This window comes from Sebastes fasciatus, chromosome 9 (genome assembly GCF_043250625.1).
Source record: "Sebastes fasciatus isolate fSebFas1 chromosome 9, fSebFas1.pri, whole genome shotgun sequence".
In the NCBI taxonomy this organism is placed as follows: domain Eukaryota; kingdom Metazoa; phylum Chordata; class Actinopteri; order Perciformes; family Sebastidae; genus Sebastes; species Sebastes fasciatus.
In genome coordinates, this window is record NC_133803.1 from 532,876 (window position 1) to 553,824 (window position 20,949).

The window sequence follows — 20,949 nt, forward strand, 5'->3', positions numbered from 1 at the left end:
ATATTCTGAATTTCTATCTGAATTCTCAGAGTTTCTATCAAGCTTAGTCCTGAAAACAGATAAAGTCATTATATACACAATATCAAAATAGGTGTGCTAGAACTGCCACCATCAACCTCAACTGTCCTCACATAACCTACACAAGATAACTATTGACCGTGTCATGAAAACATATGAATAAATTTCATCTTGCTTTACTGTTATCTGCTGTCTTTTTGGTTTACGTACGTACGGTGATAACAACTGTGCATTGAGAACATAGAGAAGAAGAAAAAGGGAGTGTTCCTGTACTCCACAAGCCAAACAAAGCAGTGGGCGTTCCTGTCATGCTCTACAGAAACGCCCCTCCACGACTGCAATCAGACCCGTCTCAAATCAACTATCAAAGGACATAAAGTAAAGGAAGTACAAGTGGTTGGGGTGTCTGTCTACAGGGGGCACTGTGTCTCTGTCTCTGTAGCTCCATCTACACAAACTGCTTCTTTTCATGTTTCCTTTGTGGTCACAGTGGTTTCCTCGTCTCAAATCCCTCTTCAATCATGAATACACACACATTCTGTCCAGGTGCTGACACACTTTCTGTACATTTAAACAGAAACAGCTTTTTACGTCCAGTGCACACACCTCTTCTCACATACACACAACCCAGACACATCAAGAGATGTACAGCCACACCCACACAGCTAGAAGCTACTGTATGGTCGGGGTAAATCCCGTCACCCATAAGTAGGGTTTGAATTGCTGCCAACCAGGGAGTACTGGTCTAAATCCATAGCAGGGAGCTAAGCAGTCTGACAAGGTAACTGTACAAACAGAGCCCTGTTGACAGAAGGACAGATAGCTTTGCTGTGTGTATTTGAAATGTAGAATTCTTTATGCTGTTTTGTATAGAATATTCCAGGAAACATGTTATGCAACTATCTGATCCTATTAGGAACAATCATGACCCTAGTATAATCATATATTTATCATACATATTAGGTATTTATTAGGGCTGTCAAAGTTAACGCGATAATAACGTATTAATGCTAATTTGTTTTAATGCCACTAATTTCTTTAACGCATAATGAGACTTTTTAGTCGATTTTTAGGTTGCAGCAGGCTCAGTTTTATTGTATGATCATCATATGAAACTATAAAAAACCTGAGGAATCCATCGGTACCAACCATGTCATACTAGCTTGTTGGGCAGGAGGCTAAATAACGTTCCAAACTTACGCTAAATGTTGGCGAGGAAAAACTGTCATGTCCATTTTCAAAGGGCACCTTGACCTCTGACCTCCAGGTATGTGAGTGTAAACGAGTCTCCCCTTTACAGACATGCCCACTTTATGATAATCACATGCAGTTTGGGGCAAGTCATAGTCAAGTCAGCACACTGACACACTGACAGCTGTTGTTGCCTGTTGGGCTGCAGTTTGCCATGTTATGATTGCAGCATATTGTTTTATGCTAAATGCAGTACCTGTGAAGGTTTCTGGACAATATGTTAAATGGACTTGGACTTGCATTTATATAGCGCTTTTCTAGTCTTCCGACCACTCAAAGCTCTTTACACTACATGTCAGCATTCACCCATTCACACACACATTCATACACTGATGGCAGAGGCTGCTAAGGTGCCAACTTTGACCATCAGGATCTGATCTAAATACTCATTCACACACCGATGGCTATGCCTTCGGGAGCAATTTGGGGTTAAGTGTCTTGCTCAAGGACACATCAACATGTGACCTGGAGCAGCCGGGGGATCGAACCACCGACCTTCCGATTGGTGGACAACCTGCTCTACCCTCTGAGCCACAGCCGCCCTAATATCTGTCATTGTTTTGTGTTGTTAATTGACTTCCAATAATAAATATATACATATATTTGCATAAAGCAGCATATTTGTCCACTCCCATGTTGATAAGAGGATTAAATACTTGACAAATCTCCCTTTTAATGTAGATTTTGAACAGATAAAAATGTTGAGGTGTTTTTTCAAATGACTTAAAGGGACTGTTTATAACTTCTTACAGGTATAAATCATTGTGGGTCGGTGTCCCATGCGCGCTCGCGTGTGGCTATGCTGTTCAGACTCAGACTCCAACACAAACTACAATGAAGCACCAAAACCTCTTGGTTGTATCTGGTGAAGCCCGTCTGTTAAACAGTGTTGGCCGCGGTCGGAGGACGCGGGGGAGACCGTAGCTTTGGTCTCCAGGACCGGAGTCTCTGCTGTACTCTGCTCCTCTGCTCGCCTTCACTCACAGCTCGCTCCACCTCTCACGTGCATGCTGCTCACTCCACACTGCAGAAGAGTTAGTTTAGCTCTGAGAATATCTAGTGAATGTACAGTGGACGTTTGTGCAGAAATAACTGCTGCAGCTCCTCCAGACCAACAGAGGTTTCCCGTGTCTTGTGAAGTGACGGGTCTCCGCAGAGAGAAACGTTATCGTCTCCGACCAAAACTCCGGCATCTCCCCCGTTCCCTCCGACCGCGGTCGGGAGGCTGAGGCAGGAAAAGCCAACACTAGGATCAGCATTGATTCATGGAGAGACCTTCGTCTGGTCGGCTAACATTACTGCCAAGCAGCTGAAATATAGAGTGATATTGTGCTTTTAGCTGACGTGTGCGAGCACAAGCGCGAACCCGACGTTGACTTTCGTTGACTTAACAGCCACAGGTGTCGCTGTTAACAAGACATTCTGATTCTTACAAACAGTCCCTTTAAAAAAGAAAAATTAAAAAATTAAAACTTAATTTTATAATATCCGTCATATACATACAGGCACATACATGAAATATTACCTAGGCATTTAGGAGCAGTGGGCTGCTGTGACGAGCCTCGGTGTCTCACTCAAGGACATGCAGACAGTAGGAGCCGGGGATCAAACTGCTAACCTTGTGGTTTAAGGACAACCCGCTCAACTCACTGAGCTACAGCCGCCAGCACACTGCACTTTGGATGCACTTTAAAATGGTTATCAGGTCATTCGTATTGAAATAAGTCAAGCTAGTGTGCGATATCTTCAAATCTTCACTTCCATGATCTGTTTCACATTTGGTTGATGTGTCAGCTGAGTGTGTCTACCATTGATTGTAGTCTATAGTGTCTTGTGAGTGTGAGGCAGAGTATTCTAACAATAATATAAATGTGCTTCTGTCTGCTCATGTTCGTGTATTTTAGTGAGACACTAAGTTCTATTGATTGCATGCTTGATGCTTAGATTTCAGTTGTACACCACTAAACTGGTAGCGTTGTTATCTATATGTGTAATGTCTTCCTCTGTGAGAAGTACTGGACACTATATTGTGTAGGATGTGGAGGGGATTACCTGCAGGTTGGCGTTCTGCGTCTGTAGCGTTGTATTGTTCTCCTGTAAAGAAGCCGTTTGTCTCTGAACGGCCACTATCTGAGCCTGCAGGTTAGAGCTCTGAGTTTCCAGCTGTTTGAGCTGGCTCCTCAGGGCCGCCTTCTCTGCCTGCAGTGTGGCATTCTGGGAAAAACAGACACATAATATAAGACATTGGATATACAAGAATACATTCAGAGAAAAGCACACAACCCAAATGTGTTTGTTCACAATTCATATTGGGAAAAGTCCCAAAAGCCGTCCTGATATTGTGCTGACTTACATTCCTCTCCACCTCAATGAGTCGGTCTTTGACTTTCAGCAGTTCTCTGGTGGCTTCGTGACTCTCTTTCTCCCACTTACTGACAACCTGAGGCTCCTCCCCTCCTCTAGGGGGCGAGCTATGCACCATCCTCTCCTCCTCCTCTCTCTGACGCAGCGCCTCGTAGTTTTTCTTCACCTGGAGAGAGACGTGAGTCAACACTTCACTTTGAGTATTTTTTGTGGTCCTTCAGTACAATAAATTGAATTCCTTCAACATAAATATCATGTACAGTAAATCCAGGACCATTGAAAACAAAATAAGACTCCAGGCTTGACTGTGAAATTACAGACTACACTAGTAGAAGATGGCATGAGTAATGGTGGAGTACAACAGCAGACAGGATCCATTATAGTTTCACAGCTGTAACTCAGAGTTCATATACAGAGACCTCAGCCCTTTAGCTTTGGATCAGATTTGTGTCAGCGGGTTCAAAACACAAATGCCTCCCTAAAGGAAAGCAGACATCCTCCACTCCACCTCTTTCTCAGACTCCTGCTGCCTCATGAATAGATAAGCTGGCGATAGAAGTGGAAGACTGGATGAATAAATAATGTATCGGCCTTGAGCCTCAGTGTTTTCAGTGTTTCTCGTGTTTTGGACTGCAGGGGAAAGACTTTGGGACACGCTGTTCTCAAGTGGACGGGCTGGTGTTTTGGCTTAGTGGGAGGAATGTATTTTTATTAGGGCTGTCAATCGATTAAAATATTGAATCATAATTAATCGCATGATTGTCCATAGTTAATCGCGATTAATCAAAAATGAATCACACATTTTTAATCTGTTCAAAATGTACCTTAAAAGGAAGACTTATCAAGTATTTGATACTCTTATCAACATGGGAGTGGGCAAATATGCTGCTTTATGCACATATGTATATATTTATTATTGGAAGTTAATCAACAACACTAATCAATGACAGATATTGATCCAGAAACCCTCACAGGTACTGCATTTAACATAAAACAATATGCTCCAATCATAACATGGCAAACCGCAGCCCAACAGGCAACAACAGCTGTCAGTGTGTCAGTGTGCTGACTTGACTATGACTTGCCCCAAACTGCATGTGATTATCATAAAGTGGGCATGTCTGTAAAGGGGAGACTCATGGGTACCCATAGAACCCATTTACATTCACTGATCTGGAGGTCAGAGGTCAAGGGACCCCTTTGAAAATGGCCATGACAGTTTTTCCTCGCCAACATTTAGTGTAAGTTCGGAGCGTTATTTATCCTCCTTTACGACAAGTATGACATGGTTGGTACCGATGGATTCATCAGGTTTTATAGTTTCAAATGATGCCATTATCTTCACTCTAACTTTAATTGTAAAATCTTAAGTTGCATTAATTCATTAAAGAAATTAGTGGCGTTTGAATTTGCGTTAACGCATTATTATGGTGTTAACTTTGACAGCCCTACTTTTAATACTGTATTGTGTTGGAGCTAAGCATCTACATGAAGCACATCCAACATACTGGATGTTTGTGCGTCTATTTCTATATTTAAATGTATAGATTTTCGTATGTATGTGTTACTGACTGTCTTGAGCTCCTGGCGAAGTTGCTGGTTGAGGTTGGAGGACTCCTGCAGTCTGGCCTCTAGGGCGGCGATCTTCTCCTCTTTAATCTCCAAAGATGATTTCAGAGTCGACTCCAGTTTGGTTTCCAGGAGCTTGAACCTGAAAATAAATACTCCAGTTAGCTCTGTGGTCTCCAGTCTAGAGTGTGATCACACATTTGTAATCCTTAACACAGATAATGCATTATCGTCATAGCCACAGTATAGCAAGGCCGACTGACTTCTTGGCAAGAGTGTAGCAGCAGGTGGGGGAGGTATTGGCTCAGAAAAGTCCCACAGGAGGATTCTGCAATAGGCTTTGATTCATTAAAACTTCAACACTTGATGTCAAATGGGCCAGAGGGCTGACTTATTTGGCCTGTACTGATCACTTTTATTGATTCTGACCCCAAGATGATCGACTCATTTCTTATTTTAGTTCTCCATTTTAAGAGCCATCACAGGAAGGTGAACATTGTGGTTTGTGTGTGCCTTTGTGAGACGATACCTGTAGTCAGAGCTCTCGTCATGCAGCAGCCTCTCCTTGTTCAGTCCAATCTTCTCCAACTCATGGGTCAGTTTCTCCAGATCATTAGTCATCTGCTGAGTCCGCAGCTTCTCACTCACAAGCTCCTAAACACACACATGCACACACTGAGTACTACCACCTTCCATTAATTCTTCAATAACTCATAATAATGCATAATAATGAACCAAACCCGAACATTCAAATTTTTTGTCCAAGTATGTTTGTTTTAGCGTCAAAATGCTATTTTTCCCACATGACCTAACGTAGGTTTCTGCATGATGAGGCTGCTACATCTACAGTAAATATACATCCTTATAGTCAGTGTATTCAATTCACATACAGTAACTTAGATGGCGGTCAGCATGCTCCCAGTTTGAAGCAGACAAGAGTACCGGCATGGAAGCTGAGCGATGTACTGCTGTGGACACCACGTTAGTTCGGATCTGAAGGTCGCACAATAACACCATCAAACGAACCGATGGATGCAGCGGTAGACCAGCTACTCCTATGTTCTGAGTGGTAAAATGACTGGTTTTATGAATGGTGTCTGGTGGCTTTGAAGACAGCAATATAACAGCTTCAGTTCCCCGTCTGAAAGGGCTGTCTGATGGTGAGGTTAAGCGGTGAAAATATTCTAAATATAGCGTAAAATACGTTTTTCTGCTGCTCCCGTCCACAGCCGCTTTACCTCACTGTCAGACAGCCCTTTCCGACGGGGATTGGAAGCCGTTATATTGCGGTCTTCAAAGACACCAAAAACAATAATTTGACCTCGCAGAAGGTAGTATACGGGAGAATACATACAAACCCACTTTAAAAAAGCCAAAATAACTCTTTCAGTTATTTCCAAACTTAGCACAGCTAACCTTGCCTCAGCTAGTGCTGGTGTTCACATTATTCATAACCTTGTTGATTAGCTTACTTTGGTTACCTACATCACTGCTTTTTACTAATGACTGAGTGGGCGTTTCCATTTGAAAAAAAAGAAAAAGAACGCAGATGGACCCGCCCATTAATTACCACTAAAACAGAATTTAGTAGAGTAATTGAAAAAACTATTTTTGTCTGTTTCTTCAAGTGTCTTCACGACTTTAAAAGAAAAATAGTTTGGCACTTCCTGCACCAACGGAGGATCATGATAGATAAATCTGGAAGCAAATGACACTCTAACTTCTATTCTTACCTCTCTGAGTGCATTGAGGGTCTTCTTATCGATAGTACCCAGTTTGACCAGCTCCTTGTTCTCCCTCTCCAGGTCTTTGACTCTCGTGCAGGAGTCCCTGAAGAAGATCATCTCCTTGCCCATGGTCCGGTTCTCTTTCTCCAAGGCGGAGATCCGCTGGTTGTCGTCATCCAGTTTGGAGTCACGGATCTCGGCCTGCTGCCTCAGCCGCTTGTTCTCCTTCTCCAGAAGCTTCTTGTCTTTCTCTAGCTGGGAGCTTTCCTGCTCCAGAGTCTTGTTCTGAGGGATAACGGGGGGGTAGAGGAGGGCGTAATGCAGAGCAGATGGATGGGATTTACTTTTAGTCTAAATGCTTTGTAAATACATGTTTGGCTAAAAGTGGACACAGATTAATTTAAAAGGCCAAAAATCGATTTTGACAAATAATCTGGGATAATCCAACTCTGCTGGGAATCAATTTGCGATTAATCGCGATTAACTACAGACAATCATGCGATTAATTACTATTCAATATTTTAATGGATTGACAGCCCTAGTTAAAGGTTATTTTTTTCCCTACCTCTTGCTCCAGCTGCTCTAGGCGTTTACTGGAGATCTTGAGCTCCTCCAGGGTGCGTTGGAGGGTTTGATTCTCAGTCTCCACCTCTTGCAGCTCGACCTCCAACTGTTGAATCTTCTTGCTGCTGTTCTCTAATGCCTTCTGCAGGCGCTGGTTCTCTGTATCTAGGCCCTGGTAACTCACCTGGGAGAGAAGAAGCCACATTAGGATATTAAAAGCATCCGTGAACTAGTTGCGCTGCTCCCTAATGCCATTATATTCCAGATGCCCTGTAATTTACCTGTAAAAATATTCATTGTTGACAATAAATTACAAAAATGTAACATGTAAAGTGCCTTTGACTCTACAGCTGTTCTGCATGAGCTTGTGTAACGGCACACGTCTCCGTTAAGGACCTGATAACTCACGCATAGGGATGTTACGGTACCAGAAATCTAGTAGTCGATACCAATACCAGTGAATTTCCACGATTCTCGATACAAATTCGATACCACGGTACAAAAAACAAAACAACAATAACAATAAATCCCCTGTACTGTAATTCAACATGTACTCTTTTATTAAAAGCATTTGAACATTACAAAAAACAGAGGCATGTAGCCTTTTAGTAATAAATGAAAAGAATTGACCCATTTAGTTCATTTTGGCGTATCAACGGCGTGTTATCAATCAATAGTCAGACGACGGACGCTACATACTGACCATGAACGCATCTGGTCCATCAGCTCAGAGAAGTAGGAGCAGGAATAAGCTGCAATATTTCACGTTTAATCACAGTGCTATAAGGGAACCAGAACGTTAATGAGGTTATTGCCGCAAGGTGGATGGAGCTGTCACGGAGCAGCGGCGCCAGGTAGATCCCCGCAGCGGAGCCCCGCAGCAAAAGCTCTACCGGAGAGGCCAGACACACCACCACCCGATGGTACAGATCAGAGTCAGCGCTCTGCACATGTTGACCTTCATCTGTAATCGGTAACACCGGTGTTGTCACAAGTTTATTAACCGGTGGGAAAATGTTCCTCACAGTCACATCCCTACCAACGACCATTACAGGCATCGTACGGTACCTTCAGTACTGTAGAAAAAGTACAGTCACTTTTCTAGAATTTTGGCATCGACTTGGTACCGAAGTACCGGTTCTCATAACAATACTACTCTCGCATAAGCACCACTGATGCTGACTAAACACTAGAACTAGCAGTAGTCTGATTTGTATTTCTCAAACAAAGCTTCTTGCCGTACATAGTTAAATTTTAGCTGCGTCTCACTGCTCTCCAGTCACAGAAGTACCCGCTGTATAACTGGCAGTGCTGAAGTCTTACCTCTAATCTCTCCGTCTTTTTGGACGAGGCTTTGAGCAGCTCCAGGCTGCGCTTCATCTGGCTCCTCTCACTCTCCAACTCCCGGTTCTCGGCTTCCAGCTGAGCAGCCTTAGCCCCCGCTGACCGGAGACTCTCAGCCGAGCGCCGAAGCTCCAGGTTTTCATGCTCCAGCTGGGAGTTTTCCTTTTCCAGCATCTCCAGCTGGAAGGCCATGTTCTTCAGAGTGTCCAGCTTCTTCTTCAGACGACGGCCCTCTGCCTCCAGGTCAGCGTTCTCCTTCTCCAAGGAAGACACCTACACACATACAAACGTGATGATTGAAGATGAGGAGTAAAGCGTTTCTGTCTCACAACACCAAGCTGGTCCTGATGGTGTTGTGTAATGGCAGCCGAAGGGGCCGTACACATGGCACGTCTTTTGCGTGCTCAAATTCATTGTTGTCAATGTAGTGGCAGGCGCACTAAAATGTGCTCAAACGCGGGAGCGACACCATTGCAGTGCTCGGGCGCAGTTCGTCGATCCGTACTCGAGTCCACTTGAAAAGGTGGTCTGGAGTACGGATCATGTGTACTCGGGTATGGTTCGCATCAGGTGTGAAAGCCAACCGTACCGAAACACAAGTGGACCGCTATTTAACGCGAGAAGTAGTAGTAGTAGTTTTGAAAGGTCAGGCTTTTTTCAACGCCGCCCGTCTCCTCCGAAATCTGTATACATATAAATCTGTTTCATATCTACAGTATGTCTGTATCTGCACGCAGCATGTACCGATCTCATCCTCTGAACTGCACGGCCGTGGATGATACAGTAGGAAGGCAGGCAGAGGTTCCTTAAAATATAGACAATAGGCGCTAGGGTCGGGCAAATTTTTGTTATTTTATCCAGCTGGTTTATTTGTCTGTCTGCGAAGAACACGAGATGCTCAGCTGCTCAGCGGGTAGAGAGAGAGAGACGGGAGACAAACTGTAGAGTCGGCCTATTTTCACATCAAACTCTGTGAAATCAGAGTTTATTTAGATCAAACCAGAGTTGGTGATTGTTGGAAAGACTAACGACAACAGTATAGGTGAGTTTTATTTAGTTTCTGTCCAGTTTGAATGAAGTGTTTTACGAAACTACGCTGCTAGAACAGCTGATCTCAACATAAACAAATACACATGGATGATGACGCAAGTGTACTCGGGTACGGAACAACTTTACTAATGTGAAAGCTGACCAGAGGGGGGGGGGGGGGGGGGGGGGGGGGGGGGTTAATCGTACTCGGGCACGGTACGGATCAATCGTACCTAATATGAAAATGCGCTAGGATGCACCAGAGCCAAATACAAACATACTGTACATTTCTCATGTTACTGCTACATTTACTTAAATGATTTGGAGAATAACTAATATCCCACATCTTATTTGATACACGACGCAGAGGGAACTGATGAGGAACCATGTGGGGAAACTTGCAATGACTGACTAGCAGAGCATACAGACACCCTGACATTGACTCAAAATATAAAGCAGGCAGAAAACAACATGCACCGAACCTTTTCACAGGTGATTCCAAGACTGGCAACTTTCTTCTGCAGGCTCTCATTGTCCCTTTTTAGCTTCTGCATCTGAATCTCCAACTCTTCTGCTCTCTCACCTTTCTCCTTCACCACTTCAAGCTCCTTACCTGCAGAAATAAAAAGAACAAACAACCAGAATGTTGATCCTGTGAATTCAAAATGAAAACACAAGGAAGTTGATGTATAAAAAAGGAAGCTGTCAAGATACTGATTCCAATGACACATAAAAGCTATCAAATAACATGTCACTCACGTAGTTGTTTCCTTTCAAACTCCATCTTATTAAGTTTGGCGGTTGTCTCGCAGATGGACTCGTGGAGAACGCGATTCTCTTTCTCCACATCCTTGACCCGGGCCTCAGCTCCGACCTGGCAGCGCTGGCGCAGAGACGACACCGTCTGGCACAGGTGCTTGTTCTCCTGCTCCAGACCCTTCAGCTGGAGAACAGATAGCAGAGTTTTAATGATGTCCTAGGGCCATGTTTAAAGTGAGTGAAGTGAGTGGAAAATGTTTAAAGGGGACCTATTTTGCTTATTTTAAAGTGCATACTGTACTTGTATTTTGGGTTTCTACTAAAACGTGTTTACATGCTTTAATGTGCTGCCTCTAAATGATGTTCATATATCACGGTCAAACTAAACCATCACTGTGCCCTCAACAATCACCATCAAGTTCAATATGACAAAAACAAGCAAACAAAAAGAGTGCATTTTGTGTGTGCTGCTCAAAGTATGTATCATGAGACAAAATCAGAGTAAGGATTTGGTTGTCATGATAAAACATTTGATCCACAAATGTACAGTATATGCTGTTCGGAGAAAGTTGTTATTTGGATAACTGCAAATTTATTTTATTTTTTATCCCTGAGCTATTGCGTTAAAAAAACTATAAATAAATTATCTAATTGACTAAAAAAAAAATTAGCAAAAAAGTGCCAGTGACATTTTAAACAATTTTGCCACTTAGTTTTAAGAATTATTAATTGTTAAATTGACCAAATTAAAGAGGACTTATTTTCAGGTGCATACTTGTATCTTGGGTTTCTACTAGAACATGTTTACATGATTTAATGTAAAAAAAACAACTCTTTCCTTTTCTCATTCCGGCTGTACTGCAGCACCTCTTTTCACCCTCTGGCTGGAACACTCTGTTTGAGCCCAGACCTACCCCCAACCCCCCAAAAAGCCTAATCTGCTCTGCTCTTAACCAATCTTGTGATTGGTCAACTGAGCCAAACTCTTGGGATTCTGCTGGAACTAGCTTTGTTTGAGGGCGTGCCAAACTAGCCGCTAGACGGGTATTTCGCAAATGTGTTACTTTGTGAAATCACCACGTTACAGAGGAAAAGGCGGGACTTCAAGCAAGGCATTTCAGGCAGTTCAGGAGCAGGTTTTCTGTGGGGGAGAGTAACACCCTTTGGCGTGGACTTTGAGCTTTGTAACTTTGCAGACCTTTAACATTCACAACAAATGATACAAAACACTAAAGGAAAGGGGAAAAGCACAAAAAGCAGAATAGGTCCTCTTTAAGGTTCACTTTTTCTGCGCGTTTTCTCATGTGTTCTGTGACTTTATTTTTGAAAGGATTCCAGCTCGCTGTAATGAGAATGGTTGTATGAGCTGATGCTTGGAGAGAGATTTGAGACTGGAAAAGGTTCTGCTTCAAATTCTCATTTTAGTTAAATTAGATGAAAAATTAAACTAAACTAATTATCAAGCAGAATAATTGAAATGTATGGATTCTACAGTTCATTTGAATATTATGTGTTTTGGAACCACATTGCATTAGTTACTTCTCATTATGTTTACAACCAACTGGATATAATTGATCACAGTAATCTGTGAGAGCAGCATGTCGTGTTTTCTCTGCCTCACCGAAGGCGGATTTTACAAATCAGATGGTTAAACTAATCAAAGGTGTCAGATTTGGGTCTAAGAGCTACAAAGTCCCTGCAGACACACAACAAGCGACTGCATCTGGGCCACAGAGTACCAGAAATCTGTGTAGTCAATAAAACATAGTGGTAGTTCCACCAATAGTTTTTTGAGCCAAATGCAAAACATTGCACAAAGATTGATCTCAAAAGAATTCTGTATAAGCTTTAGTAAATGACACATTTTCTTGGAGGTTTCTGGAACGAGAATCAATGCTAGTTTTGTAGAGAGCAGCGTGTACAGTATGACGCATAGGATCAATGCCCCGTTTGTCTCAATGTGTTGGGGTGTCCGACCATAAGCTTGTCCCGTATATAGACTGCAACATCAACTATATTCCAAAGCTATGATTATAGTCATTCTCATCAAGTCCGTCTCTATAACATATTAGGTTTACTGCGCTAACTTGTTCTGCCATCACCAACACAAGGGCCTAATCTGTAAATAATCATTCAGCAGAAATGGCATACACGTAATTATCACTCAGAAGATTTAATACACTAACATACTTTATACTGATGCACAAATCAAGAATAAGTGAGGGTTATTTAAAATGATGACCTTCTGTTTTGCGATAAACTTCCCAAATCAAATCGGAGTGTGTGGGCTGTCAAAATGGGCTAAAATTAGATTTGAATATTCGTTCTAAAAACACCCACGTTTGAACTATTCAAAGTAGGGCTGTCAAAGTTAACGTGATAATAACGTGTTAACGCAAATTCTTTTTAACGCCACTAATTTCTTTAATTCATTAACGCAACTTGTGATTTTTAGGTTGTAGTGGACTCAGTTTTAAAGCTGGAGTGAAGATACTGGAATCATATGAAACTAAAAAAACTAAGGAATCCATTAGTATCAACAAAGGAGGTTAAATAACGATCCAAATTTACAATACATTTTGGTGTGGAAAAACTGGCATGGCCATTTTCAAAGGGGTCCCTTGACCTCTGACCTCAAGATATGTGAATGCAAATGGGTTCTATGGGTACCCACGAGTTTCCCCTTTACCCTTTACTTTATGATAATCCCATGCATTTTTTGGCAAGTCATAGTCAAGTCTGTTGTTGCCTGTTGGGCTTAAGTTTGCCATGTTGTGATTTTAACATATATTGTTTTATGTTAAATGCAGTACCTGTGAGGGTTTCTGGACAATATCTGTCATTGTTTTGTGTTGGTAATTGATTTCCAATAATAAATATATACATACATTTGCATAAAGCAGCATATTTGTCCACTCCAATGTTGATAAGAGTAATAAATACTTGACAAATTTCCCTTCAAGGTACATTTTGATCAAATAAAAAAAATTGCAATTAATCGCGATCAACTATGGACAATCATGTGATTAATTGCGATTAAATATTTTAATCGATTGACAGCCCTAATTCAAATATCTAATTTTGTGCATTATGTCCATGACACCGTGTCATAACTGGCAGTGATTGCTGCAGCACTGCACAGTAAATATCACAATATTAAATGTGTGTTTTCTGTTTAAAAAGTAAAAATGTCGGAGGATAGTATGCACTACTCTCCCATCTTTTAAGTGGTTCCGTCTCCAGTCTGATCTGGAGCTCACAGCTGATAGGAATGTGGTTTTAACATATATTGCTGTTAGGACAAAGAGTTACTCTCTCTGTGACGGACTTCTCTGCCATCATTACGGATGTTGTTGAATTATTCTTCGTTCAGTTTGACCTTACATTTCATTTTCAGTTAATGAAAGTGACGTGCAACTCCCGTCATGATGTGCATTCAGTGTGCACAAGGCAGACAGCTGCAGTAGTGCTGCTTTTTTTTCACAATGTTTTTTATTATTCGAATATATATTCAAATGTAGAATATGGTGTGTGTGTGTGTGTGTGTGTGTGTGTGTGTGTGTGTGTGTGTGTGTGTGTGTGTGTACCTGTCTCTCAGAGTTTTCTCGGAGTGTTTCCAGAGTCTTCTCCAGTAAAGCCTTTTCCTTCATCAGGTCCGTACTGAGTGATTCAGCGGTGCGGAGCGACTCTCTGTCTGCTGTCAGTTCCCCCCCCAGCTGCTCCAACTGGAAACAATGTTTAAGCAACATTTTAAGAAGACACATTATCTTGATTTGGTTTTAATAACCAACACTGATGGAGGCTCAGTAATGCCAAATATTTTACATGTGATTCCCAGTCCCTAAGAAGCTGGTGCAATTATTAATCCATGATAGAAACATATAATACATCACCTCACCTCATTCTGTCACGACTCTGCAGACAAACGCATACAAGTGAATGTATTCACACAATCAGACTGATACTCATTAAATGAGTCTACCAGGAGCTGCATTCACATTTTAATGTGTTTTGGCTCTAGACCTCAAGTCACTTGGAAATGAATTTCCCACTCTGGATTTTCCCTTTGTGAGAGAAAAAAACAATTATGCTTTTTATTCAGAGGGCACAGAGAGAGGCTTATGTTTCTGAAAATAGCTGAGAGACTTCTCTTAGCGAGGGGCGTTTGGGTGTCAAAGACTGGGAAAGAAAAGGCGATGCGGGGCTGTCTGGATTTACAGCTTTGCTTTCATCCTCCTATCCACCCTCCTCTATACCCTCTCATTCTTTTTCTTTTTTTATTTCTCACTGTTGCTGTGTGAAAAGGTCTAAAGTCAAGTGTTGGGGTGATATATTATGGAGGAGTGCTGGTCCAATATGCTAATCTCGGTGGGGACCCTGATGAGGGTCAGAAACTTAAACTGCAATTCCAACCAAGGCTGCAAAGTGAAATTAAAAATCCTTTTAAAAAAACGATATAACTAATGTTGACCTTACACTACGGTGACCAGACGTCACGGTTTGTCAGGGACAGTCCCGGTTTGTCTGGGACAGTCCCGGTTTTCAAGCTGGGTGTCCCAAGTCCCGACAAATATCTGTAAAACACTCAAATGTCACGGTTTTCAACAGTCACTGACAAATTGTCCCGGTTTTCACTACAATTAAAATAATAACAATATTATACTTACATAGATGTTAATCATGTTCCACTCATTAATTAATTTGTGCGTATGAGATAAGTATATATAGAGCCAGCACAGCGCACCGCTGCAATAGAGAGTGATGTTGCACGCTGTCAAGCCACAATTACGGCGTGCGTAAAAACACAACAGATATCCGCTGGTTACATTAGGTGTAACCAGCGTGCTTATGTGCACATTAAACGTGTAGTTTTGATTAAATATTCTACACAGTTCCTTCTGTGCATCAACAGGCAGTTCACTCCGCTTATAACTCCCTCAGGACCGTCCGTTCCTGTCAGTCTTTCACCCGGTGTCTTCATCCTGGACAAAATGTCCTCTAAGCTCCACAATGTTTATTATAATAGCCTGAGGCTGTGGCGAGCAACGTGATGTGATAGAGATTGTTTGGTTTCAAAACTAAAGTTGAAAAATAATCTCCATAGTCCCAGACAACAATAAGTGTCCTCTGAGGGAAACTCTCTACAAGACTCCCAGACTGGCAGTGCGTCATGAGGGGGATAGTCTGTGATTAAAGGGGGAGAAAGTAGTGAATGTGTCCTGATTGTCACAGCCTCTAATGTACCCCCCTATAATAATGCCTTCTGTCTGATCCCACTTCGTGCTCAAATGCGCCACAGGTGTGGCAAGTTAGCCATCCTCATGAAAAAGCCTTTGGTGCGTGCATATTAGCGCGTTAACGCGCTGGAATGTTTGCTATTAGCCTACGAGCTAAATGTACATTTCAGCTGAAGATTTCTGGCTTCAATCATATAAATCTGACTGCAGTACTCGCTCGCTCTCTTTCTCTCATATATACATGTGTGTCGATTTATATGATTGAAGCCATCAATCTTCAGCTGAAACACAGTTAGCTCGTAGGTTAATAGCAAACATTCCAGTAGCTAACATTAGCTTGCAAGTAGCCCCATTCAGGGCAGTGGTTAGCTAGCTAGCTAGCTAGCTATAGCATACTCAAAGAGCATTTCGAGGGCTGCAGCAATTTCTGTACACTTCTTTTTCAACAGTTTTTCTTCATGTAAATTTGGATGTGACATCATCTCAAAAGGAATCTAGTTGTAGTCTTGTAAATAGTGACCCTGAATCAGTAGACAATTTACTCAGAGACAACCAGGCAGGCGTTCGGCAAGGAAGATCATGTCCAGACCAGATAGCCACTCTGAGAATCATTCTGGAACAGTCACTAGAATGGAACACGACAGTCTACGTCAACTTCATTGATTACGAAAAAGGTCAGCCCTCTGGAAACTAATGGCACATTATGGAATTCCCTACAAAATCACCTCTAGTGAAGAACACCTACGAAGGAATGAACTGCCAAGTCCTACATGATGGCGCAACTTCAGAGAAGTTCCAAGTCAACACCGTGTGCGGCAGGGATGTCTACTATCTCCATTCCTGTTCCTACTATCCATCGACTGGATCATGAGGCAGACAACTGAAGGGAAACTGAGAGGCATCCAGTGGACCTTCACAGAACATCTCGAGGACCTGGATTTTGCAGACGACCTTGCAACCTTTTCTCTCACACAGAAGCAACACTGATGCAAGAGAATACTATCGATCTTGCCACAACATCGGAAAGTTAGGACTAAACATCAACCTAACCAAGACAAAGATCATGAGAATCAACAACAAGAATGATGCCCCTATTACATCAAGAACACAGCTCTTGAGGAGGTTTCATCATTCACCTACTTGGGAAGTATCGTTAACATCATAGGAGGCTCAGATGAAGACGCCAAAACAAGGATAGGGACGGCTAGAACTGCTTTTTAATCGCCAAAAGAGATCTGGAGCTCAAGTGAAATCACCACACATACAAAAATCAGAATCTTCAATTCAAATGTGAAATCGGTGCTCTTGTATAGCTCAGAAACATGGTGAACAACAAAAACATCTCTCAAAAACATCCAGTCCTTTATCAACAGATGCCTGAGACAGATCCTACGCATATTCTGGCCAAACACCATCAGCAACATCAGACTATGGGAAGTAACAAGACAGGTACCCATCGATACCCAGATCAGGCGGAGGAAATGGACTTGGATCGGCCATACGCTCAGGAAGCCTCCCAACAGCATCACCAGGCAAGCTCTAACATGGAACCCCCAAGGGAAAAGAAAAAGAGGGCGACCGTGTAACAGCTGGCGGAGGGACGTTGAAGCCGAAATGAAACAGAGCAGACACACCTGGCAAGAACTGGCAAGGGCAGCACAAGACAAGAGAAAGTGGCGAGGGGTCGTCGATGGCCTATGCTCCGCAGGGAATAAAGAGGCTTAAGGCAAAGTAAGTCAAATAGTGACCCTGCAAGACAGTCTTTGAAAATATTATAGTCTGTGACTAAAAACTCTGTGACTTAAGACACACTTTAGATGTGAGAGGGTGTCATATGTATGATAGGCATAAGATGACTAATTAAAGGGACTATTTGTAACTTTGTACGCGCGTAAATGTAGCGGGTCGTCACACATGCGCGCTCGCATATGCGCGTTCGCGTGTAACCGCTGTACCCTCCTCCTCTGCCTGCTCTCCTTCACTCAGACAGCTCAGCTCGCTCCACCTCTAGACGTGAACGCGCGCTCACTCCACACTGCAGAAGAGTTAGTTTAGCTCTGAGAATATCTAGTGAATGCACAGGGGACGTTTGTGCAGAAATAACTGCTGCAGCTCCTCCAGACCAACAGAGCTTTACCGTGTCTTGTGAAGTGACGGAGCTTTACGTAGTCTTCTCGTTACCGACCGGGTGCCTGTGTCTCCCCTGCTCTCTCCGGCTGCGGGCGGAGAGAGCAGGGGAGACATGCTGCAGAGCCCCGCTGCCTCAGCCTGCACTTAGGCAGGAAAAGCCAACACTAGGATCAGATCTAAATCATGTTCATGGAGAGACCTCCGTCTGGTCAGCTAACATTACTGCCAAGCAGCTGAAATATAGAGTGATATTGTGGTTTTAGCTGACGTGTGTCGCCTCACTGTTTTGAGCGATGCTCGTTCAGGTATATTGAGAGCGAGCAAGCGCGAGCCCGACGCTGACTTTCGTTGATTTCACGGCCACAGGTGTCGCTGTTAAGAAGCATTTCTGAAAGTTACAAATAGTCCCTTTAAAGTTCCATTTTTTGATTAGTATATGGAAATGGGTTGAAGCGTGCATTTCACCTACGACCTTTGAATAACATTATTAGAACTATATCAAATTGTGAAATGTGTACATTTGTATCATCTGCAATCAGTGTGGGCAATATTTCTTAAGAAGCAGAGATAGTAGATCATTGATGTAAATTAGAAAGAGCATTGGACCAAGAATGGAGCCCTGAGGTACCCCTCAAAGAAGAGCATCGGAAATAATCTTGTGGACTGAGACTGTATCAGATCAGTATGTCAATGATGTCAAATGAAATATACGTCATACGTGTGTTTATCCAGAAGAAAAAGACAGGAAATGACTTACTAACTACAATGATTAGTAAGGTTGAACTATCAACCACAGAAAAGGCTTACTTTCTGGTTCAGTTTCTGGTTTTCCTGGCTGACTTTGGCCAGTTTTGTCACAGTGTCCTGACTGGCTGCTCCCCTGAGCTCCTCCACAGTCTTCAGCAAGGTCTGGTTGTCTTTCTCCAGCTTCAGCAGGCGGCTCGAGGTCAGCTCATTCACCTCTGCGCCCAGAGACTTCTGAGGGGCTGAGTCAATGACAGCAAGAAAATGTGGATTATACATCAATGATTTAACAAATACTAATAAATAAATCACAGTTCGGTTTAGATTTTTGGTGTTCAAAGTCAAAACCACAGTACGTCAAAAAATAAATGAATACAAAGCCCTAGGGTCTAACTTCACAGGTCTTAAAGCTTTTAAAGTGCCTTTTAACAAACACACAACACAAAGTCTTTATCCAGATCCCTGGCTAGTTAAACCTCTTAACAGCTTTCATAATCCAAACGCACAGATTATCCTCCAAGAGCCACTGAATATTAATTACAGGTCTTAATCAAGTGGAGAAAAAACCCAGTGGGGGCTGGCAAATGCAGAGGGGCCATGGGGATGACACCAGGGCCAAGAGCCAATGAGCAAACTAAAGCCTGATCTGTTGGCCTTCTGAAGCCTTCAGCCTGGCAGCCTCAGGTGAGTGTCAGCCTCAGGTGAGTCTCACCCTCAGGTGAGTGTCAGCCTCAGGTGAGTGTCAGCCTCAGGTGAGTGTCAGCCTCAGGTGAGTCTCACCCTCAGGTGAGTGTCAGCCTCAGGTGAGTGTCAGCCTCAGGTGAGTGTCAGCCTCAGGTGAGTCTCACCCTCAGGTGAGTAGCAGCCTCAGGTGAGTGTCAGCCTCAGGTGAGTGTCAGCCTCAGGTGAGTGTCAGCCTCAGGTGAGTCTCACCCTCAGGTGAGTGGCAGCCTCAGGTGAGTGGCAGCCTCAGGTGAGTGTCAGCCTCAGGTGAGTGTCAGCCTGAGGTGAGTAGCAGCCTCAGGTGAGTGTCAGCCTGAGGTGAGTAGCAGCCTCAGGTGAGTGTCAGCCTGAGGTGAGTAGCAGCCTCAGGTGAGTGGCAGCCTCAGGTGAGTGGCAGCCTCAAGTGAGTGTCAGCCTGAGGTGAGTAGCAGCCTCAGGTGAGTGTCAGCCTCAGGTGAGTGTCAGCCTCAGGTGAGTCTCACCCTCAGGTGAGTGGCAGCCTCAGGTGAGTGGCAGCCTCAGGTGGGTGGCAGCCTCAGGTGGGTGGCAGCCTCAGGTGGGTGGCAGCCTCAGGTGAGTGGCAGCCTCAGGTGAGTGGCAGCCTCATGGTATTTTAACTCACCACTCCATCCTTTGCTTTCCTTAACACTCCTCGTAGTTTAACTTTCAGTCAACATACAGAAACGTGTTCTTGTTCTCTGGTTTTAAAAACATCCTTGGCTCCATCTTCATCTTACCGTCAGTCAGATCTGGCGTCTTGGATAGTTGCTCCAGCTCCCAGCCCAGGTGCAGCGACTCGTCCATGCTCTGTTTCTGGGCCATCTCAAGCACAAGGTTCTCCTCCAACAGCTCCTCCATACGTTTACGGTCCATGTCCCGCTCCTGGAGATAATAGAGACATAGACAGTGTGTTGAGATAAACAAACCTGCTGAAATGACTGCCCAAACTACTGCCCCCGATTTTGGATTTGTCTAGCTCTAACACTCATCACAGGGATATAGAAATCCATCATCTCACCATCTCAAAGTCATGGATCTTGGATTTGAGCTGCAGACTCTCTTTCTCCAGGAGGTGCAGTTTGTCGGAGCGTGTCCTGCTAGCATCCAGCTGCTCCTCCAACATGCTCTTAGTCTCTAACAGGACCAGGTTGTCCTCCTTCAGCTCCTACACAAACCACCACATCAGCAGAGAGTACAAGTTACACAACAAAACATCAACACTGCAGCTAGTACAAGAAAAAGGTTTTGAAGACGTCTTTTTCAGAAAATTTGTATTATTACTAGGGCTGTCAATCAATTAAATCGATTAAAATATTGAATCATGATTAATCGCATGATTGTCCATAGTTAATCGCAATTAATTGTATATTCACACATTTTTTATCTGTTTAAAATGTACCTTAAAGGGAGATTTGTCATGTATTTAATACTCACTCTCAATATGGGAGTGAGCAAATATGCTCCCTTTATGCAAATGTATGTATATATTT

At 43.1% G+C, this 20,949-nt stretch overlaps 1 protein-coding gene across 9 annotated transcripts in view; it reads right to left on the bottom strand.

The window, feature by feature from the left end:
* Nucleotides 1-20,949, bottom strand: part of ccdc88ab (coiled-coil domain containing 88Ab) — a 144,715-nt gene that overhangs the window by 25,772 nt on the left and 97,994 nt on the right. For all 9 annotated transcript variants that reach the window (XR_012595160.1, XR_012595162.1, XR_012595161.1 and 6 more), the window contains exons 11-23: nt 20,478-20,624; nt 20,197-20,341; nt 18,800-18,978; nt 14,213-14,350; nt 10,626-10,809; nt 10,349-10,479; nt 8,817-9,110; nt 7,495-7,677; nt 6,936-7,214; nt 5,732-5,856; nt 5,206-5,344; nt 3,623-3,799; nt 3,322-3,483 (exon numbers count right to left, since the gene is read on the bottom strand). Coding sequence is in view for 6 of the 9 variants with exons in the window: in XM_074645460.1 (XP_074501561.1) it covers nt 3,322-3,483; nt 3,623-3,799; nt 5,206-5,344; nt 5,732-5,856; nt 6,936-7,214; nt 7,495-7,677; nt 8,817-9,110; nt 10,349-10,479; nt 10,626-10,809; nt 14,213-14,350; nt 18,800-18,978; nt 20,197-20,341; nt 20,478-20,624 (2,283 nt within the window). In the remaining 3 variants the exon portion in view is untranslated. The remainder of the gene's footprint in view (nt 1-3,321; nt 3,484-3,622; nt 3,800-5,205; nt 5,345-5,731; nt 5,857-6,935; nt 7,215-7,494; nt 7,678-8,816; nt 9,111-10,348; nt 10,480-10,625; nt 10,810-14,212; nt 14,351-18,799; nt 18,979-20,196; nt 20,342-20,477; nt 20,625-20,949) is intronic.